At 38.3% G+C, this 14,647-nt stretch overlaps 1 protein-coding gene across 14 annotated transcripts in view; it reads right to left on the bottom strand.

Annotated features, from left to right (window-relative positions):
* SLC25A21 (solute carrier family 25 member 21) overlaps positions 1-14,647 on the bottom strand; it is a 513,478-nt gene that overhangs the window by 20,661 nt on the left and 478,170 nt on the right. For all 14 annotated transcript variants that reach the window (XR_014810647.1, XM_084968940.1, XM_021099142.2 and 11 more), the window contains one exon: positions 8,262-8,426. Coding sequence is in view for 13 of the 14 variants with exons in the window: in XM_084968940.1 (XP_084825066.1) it covers positions 8,262-8,426 (165 nt within the window). In the remaining variant the exon portion in view is untranslated. The remainder of the gene's footprint in view (positions 1-8,261; positions 8,427-14,647) is intronic.

The raw sequence follows: 14,647 nt of genomic DNA, 5'->3' as shown, positions 1-14,647 counted from the left end.
GTGAGAGTGAACTGCCTCTTTTTTTTAAAAGAAGTAATTTGCATTTTAGATAGTGTCAATTTCAGTGGCCTAAGTCAACTAGGAGTAGAGTCAGCTCTCAGTATGCACCTTTCATTTTCTTTAATCTTCATTCTCTTTTGCTGTTTTGTTCATAAACTTTGAGAAAAGCCTTTCTTCTCCTGGTATCATGCCGTCTTGTCCCCCAGTGAAAATACCTGCTATTGGACCTTAATTAAAAGATACAGTTGTTTCCACTTCAGAGCTATCAGAAGAATCTATTACAATGTTTGTTTTTTCTTCATGTGAGATAATTTGGGGAAATTCTAGCTTCTCACTATACAGAAGGTCACTAACTAAAATAAGATGGTTTACTTGATAAGCATTCTTCAAGGAATGTGGAGTATTCCCAAGATCCTATCCTTGTAGGGCTCTGGGCTTTGGAGTGAAATCAAAGTCTTATTAAAAGCTCAGAATCTAAATGTAGCCATTCAGAAAATAGCCATGAAAATTCCTAAAATGTCTGTTCTTTAAAAGGTTGTGAAATAGAAAATAATTTTAGGAGTTCCCATCATGGCTCAGTGGTAACAAACCTGACTAGTATCCATGAGGATGCGGGTTTGATCCCTGGCCCCACTCAGTGAGTTAAGGATCCAGCATTGTTTCGAGCTGTGGTATAGGGTACAGACGTGGCTCACATCCTGAATTGCTGTGGCTGTGATGTAGGCTAGCAACCACAGCTCTAATTCGACCCCTAGCCTGGGAACTTCCACATGCCAATGGGTGTGGCCCTTAAAAAAAAAATTTAAAGGTCTTACCTACTTAGCTCAAATTATAAAATACACACAGTGTCAAAATGGGTTAGGAGTTTAAGAACAGCAGTTATTTGATTATTTCATTATATATATATACAGACATACACCTCTATATATCTATTATTTATAAATATCTCTCTGTAAAAAAATCAAATATATATAACCTTCTGAGAGTCAATTATACCACCCAGTATTATCATACAAAATGCAGGAAAGTGTTAACATATTTCCTTGGGAACCGGAGGATTTTTCTGTTTTGGTGTGGTCTATTCCTTGCTTCAACAAAGACACTGATCCCAAGGAAAGCTAAAAAGCCAGGATCCCAAATCGAAATTCTAAATGTTGAGAAGTCAGGGCAAGGACACACTGAGATGCTAGGATAGGGAGGTAGGCAGTTGATCAAGAAGTCTTTGAACCAAGTTTATTTCACGAGATTCTATCGATGGACTCCCTCTATAATGAAACTTTCCCATGCTTGCTTAGTGCTACTTACATGGTGTGTTCAACATGACGCTTCTATTAAATCATTCAGGGGGGGTCAGCTACCTTACCACCACATGCCTAAAACATTCTGGCCCAGATGCCCTCTGCAGCCCCCACTGCTCCTTTCCCCCAGGGTCACTATATACCAGCTATCTTCATTATCTTCTCTGAGGTTCCCCAAGCTGCTTTCTGCTTCTCTGCCGTCACACACCCTGTCCTCTCTCTCTGGTGTCTGTTCATCCTCTCCATCTTGGCCTGGCTAATCCTCATCCTTGAGCCCCAGCCTAAAATTTCTGAAGGAAGGCCTTTCCTGCACCCTTACCCTGCCCCCCTCTCCCATAGGTCTGATTAGGATCCTTGGTTAAAAATTCCCACAGCTTGAGAGTTGTCTTTCATGGCACTTATCACGATTGCCACGACTCAGTTCCCTGTATAATGACTTGTTTATTGTCTGTCTCCTCAACTAGACTGTAAACCCCATTAAGGCAGGAGCAGTGCTGACACTTAGCAAGATGGTGCCCGGCCTATGATGGATGTGTCATGTACACTTCTGGAATGAATGAAGAGAAGGCACCCACTGAGAATCTAAAGCCACTTGCACCTCATTTCCATCCACTTGGGTGGTACCTGACTGGAAACTTTTGGCCTGAAGTTTATTTAAGAAAGTGTCTGAACCCCTGCCCCACTTCTTTCTGCCCTCCCCCCATATCCCCCCCCCCCCCAAGGGAGTCTGTGAAAACTGCCAGTGAAAGATACCACTTTTTACTGCAGAATCTTGTCACATGCCCTGGAATTTTATCGATAATATATACTCGTAGTTTTACCCCCGTGGTTACTAGAAAGGAGAGTTGTTCTTAATGAAACTTTAATGTTCTTGCCCTTCCCATTACCGGATGATTGGTAAGACTAATGATGGAGTAAGAGAGAATCAGAAAAATAAATGGTCATAAATTAAATCCTACTATGATCTAATTCTACTGAGATTCTTCTTTTCAAAATACAAACATCTCTGCCTAAGTTCTCCACTGGAACCCAAAGGTGCATTTTTCATTCAGCTCAATGCACACCATAGGGAAAGACAGAGCTCTAAATCATGCAACTAACACATTTCCACATTTCCTCTGATAAACTGAAGTGCGCCTGGCCCCACCCTCAGACTTTCTAGAATTTACACAACAAAGCCCATATTAAAAATCAAAAGAAAAAGAAAAACATTTGCATTTCTAAAAGGTAATCTTTTATGAATATTACCTTAGGAGGACACAAAATGTTTGACTTAGTGCTGTCTATAGTCAAATGACCACAGGGACAGGTCTAAATGGTTTATTAAGTAAGAAAGATTGAACCTAAGAAAAATTGTTCTCTCCTAGAATATTTCTAACCCACACATGTAATTTATATCATGGCAGAATTCAACACAAAAGGTCTATTGTTTTTGGCAAAAATAACCTGCAAACATGCTTAATTAGGATGCAAACTGAAAGCTCAGCTTAGTACTCTTGACAGCCATGAGTTTTAGATAGCCCTTTCCGCTGTTATTATTATTTTACTTACAGAAACGCATGAAAATAGTAAATATGGAACTGGAAGACAAGGCTACTAAAGAGGTGTAACATTTCAATCTTACAATTCTCATTTGTGTGTCAGCTTCACAAAAAAAGTGCTCTGAAGACCCTACTTTGGAATGCAAGTGAAAGAATTTTTTTTGTGTGTGTGTCTTTTTTTGCTATTTCTTGGGCCGCTCCCGCGGCATATGGAGATTCCCAGGCTAGGGGTCCAATCGGAGCGGTAGCCACCAGCCTACGCCAGAGCCACAGCAACGCAGGATCCGAGCCGCGTCTGCAACCTACACTACAGCTCATGGCAATGCCGGATCCTTAACCCACTGAGCAAGGGCAGGATCGAACCCGCAACCTCATGGTTCCTAGTCGGATTCGTTAACCACTGCGCCACGACGGGAACTCCAAGAAATTGTTTTTGAAAGGAAAGCTGACCTTCATGGATATTTGAAAAAGATGTCAGTATTTAAGTTAATCATATCTATTTCTAGAGGGCTTCACTTTGAGAAGTGATGGCCTCTTTCTGGGGAGAAGTGATAATTCTTTATACTAACATTCTACTCCATTTACTGCACAAATGCCTCCATGAAATGAATTTCATGGTCAGTTAATATCCAAAGCAAATTTCTATCGCAGCCACTTATTTACCATTCCATGGGAACATCTAGATTCTAGAAATACATATGCAAGAATATATAACATGGCACCATTTTCAAACTGATAACGCCTGGCTTGTCCAGAGTCATGTCTTATAATTCTTGATTTCTATAGATTATAGGCTAAGGATATGAAAACAGAGGACCAGGTTCCAGATCTGAAAGAGGCAAAAGAGGAATCTGGTTACATGTCTGGATACTCTAGCCATATCTCTGAGTTAAATTTTAGTAACAATTTTAAAGTGATAATTTATGTGAGACAAAATACAGGGTCAGATGTAGAGCTAAAATATTATATGATATAGTGGAAAGAGTTCTGGCTTCTAGTTCTTTCCTTCCCCTGCTGTATATCTTCAGATAAATTATGTCAGTAACTTTCAGTTCTGGGCCTTTATTTCCTTATCTGAAAATAACAGTTATTGTGATGAGGGTCAGGCAAAATCATGGACTTTACAAATGGCTTTAATAGTATAGAATGGCACCGAAGGTCAGGATATTTCTGTGAAACTTGGAAAATGTATCTGCCAGAGATCACCAATTAAAATTAATTAATTAAAGTAAAAAATTTCAGAGTGGATATCTGACCTGAGCTACATCTGAGCTTACTGTGTCAAGGTCTTATTTTAACTCTGTAGACACAGTCTTAGGGTTGAATAAAATGTGAAAAAGTTAACTAGGTATTCTATTTTATGAGATTCTATTAAAAATTTCACTGATTGGAGTTCCCGTTGTGGTGCAGCGGTAAACGAATCCGACTAGGAACCATGAGGTTGCGGGTTCGATCCTGCCCTTGCTCAGTGGGTTAAGGATCCGGCGTTGCCGTGAGCTGTGGTGTAGGTTGCAGATGTGGCTCGGATCCGCACTGCTGTGGCTCTGGCGTTGGCCGGTGGCTATAGCTCCGACTGAACCCCTAGCCTGGGAACCTTCATATGCTGCGGGAGCGGCCCTAGAAAAGGCAAAAAGAGAATGAATAAATAAATAAATAAATAAATAAATAAATAAATAAAAATTTCACTGATTTATTTCCAATTATAAAATTAATACATGCTTCTTATAGACACTTTTGACAGCTCAGAATACTAGCTGTCAAGGCTGTTTGCTTTTTCCTGCTCCTCCCCTCCTCACCCCTCCTCACACACACGCAGGCACACACACACACACTCCTCCCCATTTCCACTCCCCAGATATGATCCTTATGGACAGTTTCTTATAAAATCAAATACTTTGAACATGGAAAACCCTGGGAGGTCAATTTGTGAATTTTCAAAAATATTAAATAAAAAATCTAGAATTATCTCAGGCCAGGCAGAGTTGGTGAAATCTCAAATTCCCTTGGGAAAACAGAATGACCAATTGCTGGGTGAGGGAAGTGAAGCAATAACCCTGCAAACAAACTGTCCAAAGTATATGGCTAGAAACGGCAGAGAGCAGGGATGGAAAAAAGCCTTCAAGGAACACCACCTCCTCCTTGTGGTTAACAACTTGATGACGTTCTTCAACATGTTTTAATGATTATCATACCTTCCCCTTAGCAAAGGATTGATTTATTATGGTTTAAATTGAAAGAATACTGGTTTCCCAGTTTTGAATCAGGCTTAGATTACAGAACACATAAAATCAATGACTTTGTTCTAGGCAAAAAGAAAAAAACCAAAAAGCAAAACACACTCCCTGCCCCCCTCGCCCCCAACCCTCAACCAACACCACAGCGTTCGTTCGAGTGCAAAAGGAACAGTTCTGGGGAAAAGGACTTCATTTATACACACTAAATGTTTCCACCACCCTCTTTGCCGCTGCACCTACCCCAATCATGATTATCAGCATCACCACACTTAACACTTCCATGACACCTTAAACAACTTCACATATTATTTCTTTTATTATTTATTTTATTCCCAACTCCATTTTGTCAGGTAAAAAGAACAATTTTAGCTTTTCAATTAATATATTTACAAAACTGAAGCCAGAGCAGTAAAGTGATTGGCTCAAGATCATTCTCCCAGTAAAAGTATGCTCCCCCAGTTATACCAATAGTATCTAGGTGTCTATCTGCAACTCAGATCTCTCCTCTCAAGCTCCAGTACCCACATGAGACTGCAGACCCAACCTCTGCACTTCAGAGTCCAAATGTGGTCAAACTCAGTTTTCCCGGTTTAGTCCATAATATTCTCTCCCAGACTTGTTCTTTTTCAATGGTTTTCTTTCTCAATGAATGGTACCCCTATCCTTTCAGTTGTTCAAGCCCCAAACCTAGGTATCATCCCTACCCACAGCCTCTTTTTATCAACATGTATATTGATTCCATCTCCGCATCCCATAGCTTTTGGCCTCTAAACAGTCAAGTGTACTTCTCCTCGCCTTCGCCATCAACACTACAGTCCAAGAGTCCAGCATCACACACAGAAACCATCTCCATGCTGCCCTCTGTCTTTTTCTCACTACCCCCACTCCACCCATTGTCAAGGCTGCACCCTGAGTGATCAGGTAATTCCTCTGCTTAAAATCTTGGCTTCCCGGTGCTCTTCAGATAAATAAGACGGATCCTTTGTGTGACCTATAAGGGTTAATATAATCTGACCTCTGTCAACTGGCAAGATAAATGAGGTCTTTCCATAATGTCAGAATACCATGATGTCTTTTTTAAAATGAAAAATAAATACGTAAGCTTCTGTGTTTTTTTAAATAATGCATAGCATTTAATAACTTAAATGTATTAATTGTAGAATGAAGCTTACATTTGTGGATTTTTTTTTTAAGCATTAGTAACAGGATCATTTATAAATCTTACTGATTTTTTTGAAATTCTTTCTTAAATACAACCAAATTCACATTATTGTAATAACATATACATTAAAATACATGCACAAATATAGGTAATAAAATGTCATTTATATAATATTTGTAAATAATTATATAATTCATTTCATTGTAATTTTTTCCTTTTTTTTTTTTTTTTTTTTTTTTTGCTTTTTAGAGCAGCACTCATGGCATATGGAAATTCTCAGGCTAGTGGTTGAATTGGAGCTGTAGCAGCCAGCCTACACCATAGCCACAGCCACAGCACTGCCAGATAGGAGCTACATCTGTGACCTATACCACAACTCATGGCAACACCAGATCCTTAACCCACTGAGCAAAGACAGGGATTGAACCTGCATCCTCATGGATGCTAGTCAGATTCGTTTCTGCTGAGTCACGACAGGAACTCCTCATTGTGTCTAATTTCTATAGATAGAGTTCTATCTATTTATTGGCTACCTGGAGAAACAGAGGCATGGACATTTCCCCCAGGTTGTAATTCACCTTACTCATCTCAGAGTTTAAAAGAACATCAGCTTCATGGGCATGAGACTTGTGCGGTCCCCCAAGGCCTGCACTTAGAAGAGCCCCACACTTCATTTATTGCTCTACTGTTGCTGTCTTAAAATTCTTAATTTTGAACATTTTTATTTTGTCCTGGGCTCCACAGATTATTGAGTCTGTTGCAGCTAAACTTTTTTTTTTTTAATGTATTAAGAGTTGAATTATCTTATGTCATCCAGATTTCTGTGTTTCGTGAATGGAACAGAAAAGCTCTGAGGACCACCAGAGTCAGAACTGTCAGTCAGCTACAGGGAGGGATTGATACACACTGTGGTCATTCATAGATTGTAGCTGATAAAGCGTCAGTTTATTTCAATAAATGAGATTTCTAAATACAGTGAAACCTGGTTAATAATTCTGGCTAGTGAGCAAGGCACTGTCAACAGATGGTTAAGGTGGAACATGTCTTGAACATGTACTTGAGATAAGTACTGGTCTAAATTATGGGGGGTAGCTGGACAACAGCAAGTACAACCAACTTATAGAATCAGGTGATAGCCATATTAGAAATGTTTTTATGCTTCATAAAAAGTCCTTCGATACTTTTGTATTAAGCAAAATGAAGACCTGAACTCCTGTGGGAAACTGCCCGAATGTGAAAAATGTTTCCTCAGCTGGTGTTTCCAGAATTACAGGTTTGATTGAAGACAAGCAATAGGACAGTGGGAGAAAATTCTGTGATGCTCTAGTAAAAGACGCCCATTTAAAAACACATCCCCTGGTCCAAGACCTTCCATTTGCCGCGGGTGCGGCCATAAAATCAAAACAAAACAAAACCAAAAAAGTCACAGGCTACTTTTATCTGATTAAAGTTGAAAGGGTGCTGACATCTATAAGTTACCATTAAATATTATTATTATTATTTTACATCAAAAGTGTAAGATCCTAGAAGGGTTGCTTTATTTCTTACCCTAACTGACTTAGGTGAATTTAGAAATTAGTATCTAGGTAAAATTTAAATTTTAGGCTGATTAATTTCCCTCATGAATTCAAAATTTATTTAGACTATGGATTTCAACTTTCTTGAGAAAGTTATGCTTCTGAAGTAAAAATTAAGTAATAACATAGTTTCTAGAAATTCCTATTAGCGATAACTGTGAAGCTTTCAAGTGTAATGGTGATTCTTTAAGATGCACTTTAGTGTCAGACTTGGGGTCAGATCTCTCCTTTGCTATTTACTGTGTGACTCTGGACAATTTCCTTGATCTTTCTAAGCCTTTGTTTCCGACAACACTCAAAGAACAAGGCTGGTGCAAGGATCAAATTAGATAACAGATGTAAGAGGTCAGCTCTGTGACTTGCACATGAGAAACAACTCTACGAATGTAGCTATCTATCATCGATAGGATTCTTCCTCCAGGATTTTAATCTTAATATCAAATAGTTACCTTATTGACAGGAACAATGTTTTTGACATTGAAGTAGAAGCCAAAATAAACCATGTTGAAAACTCCATGACGTCCCAAAGTTGCTGTAAATCCTTTGTTCAGGCCCTGGAGTCCCAAGCCTTCTTTCTTAATGATGTGTCTTGCATAACTCATGGTGGATGGTTGCTATAGGAGAGAGAAGAAAAGCCAGAAAGGTCATCTTTGGGACCATGAAACAGTAAATTACTGACTTAGTTTCTCTTCAAGCCAGAATTATTAAGGACTTTTTTTTCCCCCAAACATGAATAATCATGCCTAGATTCATGCTTTCCAAAATCAGGAAAGCTCAAAAGTAAACAAAATTGCATGCATAACAACAGAACTTACAAGGAAGATGGTTGGCAAAGAAAAAATATCTTTGGTAGAATTAGTGAAACTAATGTCATATAATAACTATCATCACTTTCAACATGTCAATAGCTGCATCCAGTTCTGGATCATCCACACTAACAGAAGGGATTAGACATACAGATATACTGGTAATCCATAACTGCTCCTAATCCAAAAGGAATTTAAATTTGACTCCTGGATCCAGCATTATGTATCCTTCTAATTATGTTTTTTCTAAAGCAAATGTTACAATTAGTCTTGATTCCATTGCCTCAATAGTTTAAACTGGTGCTAGGTTAGAAATGGGCCATGGATAAATAGAAGCTGATTGCAGACTTCCTCAAGAAAGTGGGCAATCAGTGTGTATATCACTTGCTGTGATAAATGATAAATCAATGGTGTTGAGAGTACTGGGTTACCTTTAATTTACTTCTTTCCAGTCCTTTGATTACCCAAGGTAGAAATACCTTGACTGCTGGAATCCAGTCTATGCTACTTTTGAATTTACTAAAGAACTCACTGTAGCTTGCCCTGAGGTTTATAATTTGTTACAATACAATTACAACAATTCACATGGGTTTTTAAATAAGGTTGAGTGACTATTTCCTTTTTGGAGACACAGCACAAAGGATATCACTCCCTCTTACATTTTGAATACTGAATAGTAAACAAGGGGAAGTGTTCAGCATTTGATTCCCCCCCACCACCACCCCAGAGGCAAGCACTGTCATGACATTTGTTTGAAATTTAACTGGAGCAGGTTGCTGGTGTGGTCATGGCAGTCTGATGCACTTACTGACTAAAAGTGTTTTCTTATCAGGTGCAATTAAGGCTGCATCAGCAGAACAGAATAGAACAAATCCAATCAAGGCTTTCCATCCAACTCGTATTTGTAGCTGTATAATTAACATGATACATTTAAATGACCTTGTTTATACAGTAAATCCTATAGCTTTTGCTGACAAATGTTTTAAAAACTCTAGTTACAATTCTGCACTCAACTTCATCTTTTCATTTAAGAGGATTCATTACAATAAGTTATATTAAGCCTAAGAAAACCCTTTTTTGCAATGAAGAAAATAAATGAGAATGCATCTTAAAACGATAAAAGATATTTCATATAGGAAAACCAAAAACTCTTGGAAGGTTAAAGTTCACTCTCCATGCTACAAAACGGGATTTTTGTTTGTGTTCTGCCACACTGACTATCAACCAAATTATTATTTATTTTGGTTTTCAAAACAGACTTGAGGACAAGTTGAGCAGAAGTTCATTTCTGTTGGAAAGACTCTGAAAGTGCTGAGCAAACTCCTAGGCACTGCTCTCTTGCTCTGAGGAAGGCAATCTAGGTAGGGGGCAAAGGGAAGGGGAGGAAGCAGCTTTCCTGGGGATGGAAGAAACAGGGTAGAAGTCAGGTTGCCTGGGTCCAGACTGACCAACGCTGGTCCTCTCTGCAACCAGCTCAAGCTTTCTCTCTATCCTTACTCACTCTGAGGTCCTGGGAAGGGAGATGGGAAACTCAGAGGCCACCTAGTTTCTTAAGCAGCAGAGGAACCAATGAATGAATTACAGTGCAGATTAATAAAGCTTTCCCTACATAAAACAAGTATAACTTTCTATTGTTTAGAATCTAGTCTACTAAATCATCAAAATTAAAAGAGAAGACTTCTATTAGATCTTGGTGAGGATCAACAAAACTTCAAATGACATTGGCTGATGGCCTATCGCCTTATTTTTACCGGCTTGGCTGTTAGGTGAGTACAAAATATAATGCATGTATTTTAACTAAAGTGCTTTGTTGAGTTAGAGCTCATTTGTGAATAATTAAACAATTCAGAGGGTACCACAGTATTTAGAACCAGTGGGTTGGAGTCAGAAAGCCCTGAGTTTTAGTACCAGCAATACCACTTGCTAGCTAAAGCAGGTATTTTATCTTCCAATTTATTATCATTTTACTCATCTATAAAATAAGGATAAGAAAAGAATCTATGATGATAAATAAGTCAGTGAACTTTGCCCAGTGTAAGCATTTACTATATATTAGCTGTTAATAATGACGGCAGTTATGATGATGATAAAAATAGTTAATAATAGTAAAATGACAGGTAATTTATTAGTTGAAGGCAATGACAGTCAAAAGATAGAGGCTGATTTGAAGGAGAGGAATGATATGCATAGCCTATTCCTGCTCATTCCTTCTGGTTGTCCTTTCCTTTTCTCAAAGCTCTGGACCCCTGTGCCAAAGTCCTACAGAAATGCATGCAGAATGCAAAATCATAGGTCTGCTTCCTCTGAGACCCAAACACATGCCACTCTTGGGCTAGCAATCCTGTTCCAAGGACAATTCCTCACCCCAGGGCTTTCTTCTCAGGATCAGTAGATACGGTAACATTGGCCTCTTCCCTACCACTTAGTAAGAACTCAGCACTTGACAGGTCTATGACTGTAGAAATAAGGCCACACTGGAGCAAAGGATGGGAAAGGAAAGGGACAGTAAGTGGTTCTCCACCTCACACAGTTTATTTACATTCTAAAGAGCATTTCATGCGTGCTAGCAGGTACCTGGAACACAGTAAATGCTCATCAACATTAGCTGTTATTATAGATGCTTGGTTGTTCACACAGACCATCATATTTAATCCTCTCAACAAGCATGTGGGATGGGCATTGCCATGACCCCCATTTGATAGCTCAGGAAACTAAGGTTAAATTCTTGCTCAAGAAGCCCTTTAGGCTCCAAGTCTGTACTTTTATACTCCATGTGGTTCTATCGTCCTAACATATCTGATTGCCTCTCTCCACAACCTGCAAGGTGGGTAGCAGGTATATTCTTATTTTAGAGGCGAGGAAACCAAGGATTGTTAAATAATACTCCTAAGGTGAAAGTACTGCTAAGTGGTGTCAGTAGAATTCTACATCTCATCCAGTGCTGCCTTCATTCTCGTTGACTTATTCTTGTTGTATACATGTTGTAAGATTTTCAGAGTTTGATAATCCAACTGATAAAGGAAACAGGAAATAATATGAATATATTTTTTCTGCCAACTTATGGTGAGATAAAGAAAAACCTAAATTCTAATTCCCACAAGAATTAGAAGTGGCTTTTTGCTTCATTCAGCGACATTGTATCACGCACATGTAAGCAAATATTTAATTAGAAAGGCAAAACATGACTTCCACTAGGATGCTTAAATAGGAAAATATAGAATCATTTTGACTAGATCTCTGTAAACACAAGGGATTTTACTAAACTTATTTGATTACTAGGCTTCCATTTCAAAACAAAATGGTACCTGATTAGCATCATCAGCCAAATGATTCCAATACTATCCAACCCAGCAGGTCACCACCAATTCAGTTTCCTTCCAATATTTAGATTCAGTCCAATTTTCATATTTAGTTACCAGTTGTGGGCCAAACTGCATTCTGAGATTCCCAGATATACCTTTCACTAACTGCACCAGAGCTGCAAGCATGGAAGAATAAGTGGTTCAGAAAGTAGTTAATATGGTGTTATCACACTGCTCTCCACGTTGGCTTATAAAAATCTTCATTTTACTGCTACTTTCCAAAAGTATTTCCATTTGAAGGCAGTCGAAGTCTGCTTTACCTTTGATTTCAGCTATTGCCAACTGCTAAATCTGGGAACTCCCTGTTCTTTCATGCATTTATTTACTCAACAAATACCAGCTGAGCATCTGCTAGGTTCCAAGCACTGTGCTACCATCTAGCACAGTACTTTGCTCATATTCTAGAAACATAATATTTATTCATTTTTATTAACATATAGTTGATTTACAATGTTGAGCCTATTTGTGCTGCATATAACAAGGATTTTTTGCTTTGATTTTTATTTGGAGAGATATACTGATAAATTTTATATCTACCCATGAGAATATTTCACAATAGTTATGAAGTATGAAATCAAATTTCTGTAATTGGTACAGCTACTATGGAAAACAGTATGGAAGTTCCTCAAAAAACTAAAAAATAGAACTACCATATGACTCAGCAATTCCACTCTTGGGTAAAGAGTAAACTGGAAAAAGCTTTTTTTTTTTTTTAATTATAAAGATATATACACCCCAATGTTCACAGCAGCACTATTTACAATAGCCAAGACATGGAAGCAACCTAAGTGTTTATCAACAGGTGAATGGATAAAGCAGGTGTGGTACATACCCACACAGAAACACAAGGGATAATACTCAGCCATAAAAAAGAATGAAAATTAATATCGCTTAACATGTGGAATCTAAAAAATAAAATAGTAAATATAATAAAAAAGAAAAAGACTCTTTGATATAAAGAAAAGTCTAGTGGTTACCAGTGGTGAGAGAGAAGTGGAGAAGGGCAAAGAGGAGGGTGAGGATTAAGAAATACAAACTATTATGCAAAAAATAAATCAGCTACAAGGATATATGGAACAACTTAGGGAATATAGCTAATATTTTATAATAATTATAAATGGAGTATAATCTTTAAGACTTGTGAATCACTAGGCTGTACACTTGTAACTTACACTGTACATCAACTATAACTCAATTAAAAAAGATGTGATATATATATATGCACAATGGAATATTATTCAGCCATAAAAAGGAACAGAATTCTGCCATTTGCAGCAACATGGATGGGCCTAGAGATTATTATGCTTAGTGAAATAAGTCAGAGAAAGACAAATGCTATATGATATTACTTATATGTGGAATCTGAAAAACAGTACAAATACATGTATATAGCAAATCAGAAAGAGACTCACAGATATAGGAAACAAACTAGTGGGTACCAGTGGGGAAGGAGAAGGGAGAGGGTTGTATTGGGGGTATGGGATTAGTAGATACAAAGTACTGTGTATAAAATAGATAAGCAACAAGGATATATTGTACAGCACAGGGAATTATAGCCATTATCTTGTAATAACTTTCATGGAATATAAACTATAATAATGCTGAATCCCTATGCTGTACACCTGAAACTTATATATTATAATAAGTCAACTGTACTTCAATACATTTTTTAAAAAAAATTAGAAGTCCTTAAGAGGTTTAAATAAAAGAGAAGATCTGTTGCCTACACAATGCTCCCAGGTACCACGCTGGGGCACTGATTCCTTACCCTCGGAGAGCCCAGAATTACCAACATATCACTGGGGTGACATATGGCAGCCTGAGCTGTTTTTTCTGGAGTTCTTCCATCCACCTACTGACCATAGCTGGCTCTGATTAGCTTGTGATATCACGGACGGAGGTTTCAGACAGTAGGCATTGTTCCTTAGGTAAACAGTGAACACAGCATGGCCAGTAGGCACAGGCATTGGGTGTGTCAGTGGATTTCCTCCATCTCTAAAGCGAGAGAAGAGCTCTAGGCACAGCACATCACGCATGTCCCTTTACTTGCTTCCTATGGCAAGGGGAGCTCGGTTGTATTTTAGAGCCAATGGAATAACGGTGTCGCACTAGATTTCATCATGATTGGAAAGCCAACTGGATGAGACCTTCATACAATGGTGTGAGTATCCAGATCTGGGCCTTAAGAATAATACTGCTTTGTTAAAAGAGAGGAGATCCCGTGGCTAAACTTAAGTAGAAAAACACCCCTTGCTCATCACGAGATGATCACTTAGGCCTTTCATTCCTCAAATGAAGTCTTGAAGTGTTTTCATAAATTTGAAAAAAAAAAAACCCAAAAACCCTCCCTTTTATTTGAGAACAAAATCTAGGCGAAAGAAGAGGAATTGGGCTCAAAATCCCACAGTTACCCTTCTCTTAGATAGGTATTTCACCAGCTGTAGTCAATGCGGTTTAGTTTAATAGGGCCTGATGATGGACACAAAGACACCCAGAACATAACTGTGTTCTTTCTAGAATTTACATCTCATGAGTAGGGCTATTTTTAAACAATCTGTGAGTGGAAAACAATTTTCTCTAAACAAACTCTTCCAGATGCTAAGCCACAAAGCTACATCAACACCAAGTTGCTGCCCAATAACTGTCTGGAGGAACATGGGGCTTTCC

The sequence above is a fragment of the Sus scrofa genome, chromosome 7 (assembly GCF_054392235.1).
Source record: "Sus scrofa isolate SSC_HxYL_T2T_F1_AM1 chromosome 7, Sscrofa_HxYL_maternal_Yorkshire_Landrace_v2.0, whole genome shotgun sequence".
Taxonomy (NCBI): Eukaryota; Metazoa; Chordata; class Mammalia; order Artiodactyla; family Suidae; genus Sus; species Sus scrofa.
This window is presented reverse-complemented; position numbering and strand designations above follow the sequence as displayed.